This window comes from Galeopterus variegatus, unplaced genomic scaffold, assembly GCF_000696425.1.
Source record: "Galeopterus variegatus unplaced genomic scaffold, G_variegatus-3.0.2 Scaffold27453, whole genome shotgun sequence".
Taxonomy (NCBI): Eukaryota; Metazoa; Chordata; class Mammalia; order Dermoptera; family Cynocephalidae; genus Galeopterus; species Galeopterus variegatus.
This window is the reverse complement of record NW_007753564.1, coordinates 1-400: the sequence shown is the minus strand read 5'-3', so window position 1 is coordinate 400 and position 400 is coordinate 1. Positions and strand designations below refer to the sequence as shown.

At 60.2% G+C, this 400-nt stretch overlaps 1 protein-coding gene across 1 annotated transcript; it reads left to right on the top strand.

Annotated features, from left to right (window-relative positions):
- Positions 1 to 123: 123 nt before the first annotated feature.
- Positions 124 to 373, top strand: LOC103583739 (keratin-associated protein 9-3-like; the record flags this gene model as incomplete). Its single annotated transcript, XM_008564974.1, has 1 exon — positions 124 to 373. A coding segment is annotated over exon 1 (250 nt), but the record flags the coding sequence as incomplete, so codon positions are not given.
- Between the last annotated feature and the right edge of the window lie 27 nt (positions 374 to 400).

The window sequence follows — 400 nt, the reverse complement described above, 5'->3', positions numbered from 1 at the left end:
AAAGCCCTGCTCATTGGTCCCTACATGGGAGCTCCAGTATATAAAAGCCCCAGAATTAAAGGAATTCTCAGAACCTGGGAAACTCACTTCTGAACAGAAGCCCACCCTTCTACACCTGACACCATGACCCAATCCTGCTGCTCCCCTTGCTGCCAGCCTACGTGCTGCAGGACCACTTGCTGCCGGACCACCTGCTGCCAGCCCTCTTGTGGTGGATCTAGCTGCTGCCAGCCCAGCTGCTGTGGGTCCGGCTGCTGTGGCCAAACCTGTGGTGGGTCCGGCTGCTGCCAGCCTTGCTGCCGCCCAACTTGCTGTCAGACCACCTGCTGCAGGACCACTTGCTGCCGCCCCAGCTGTGGCTGCAGCCCTTGCTGTGTGTCCAGCTGCTGCCGCCCTTGCT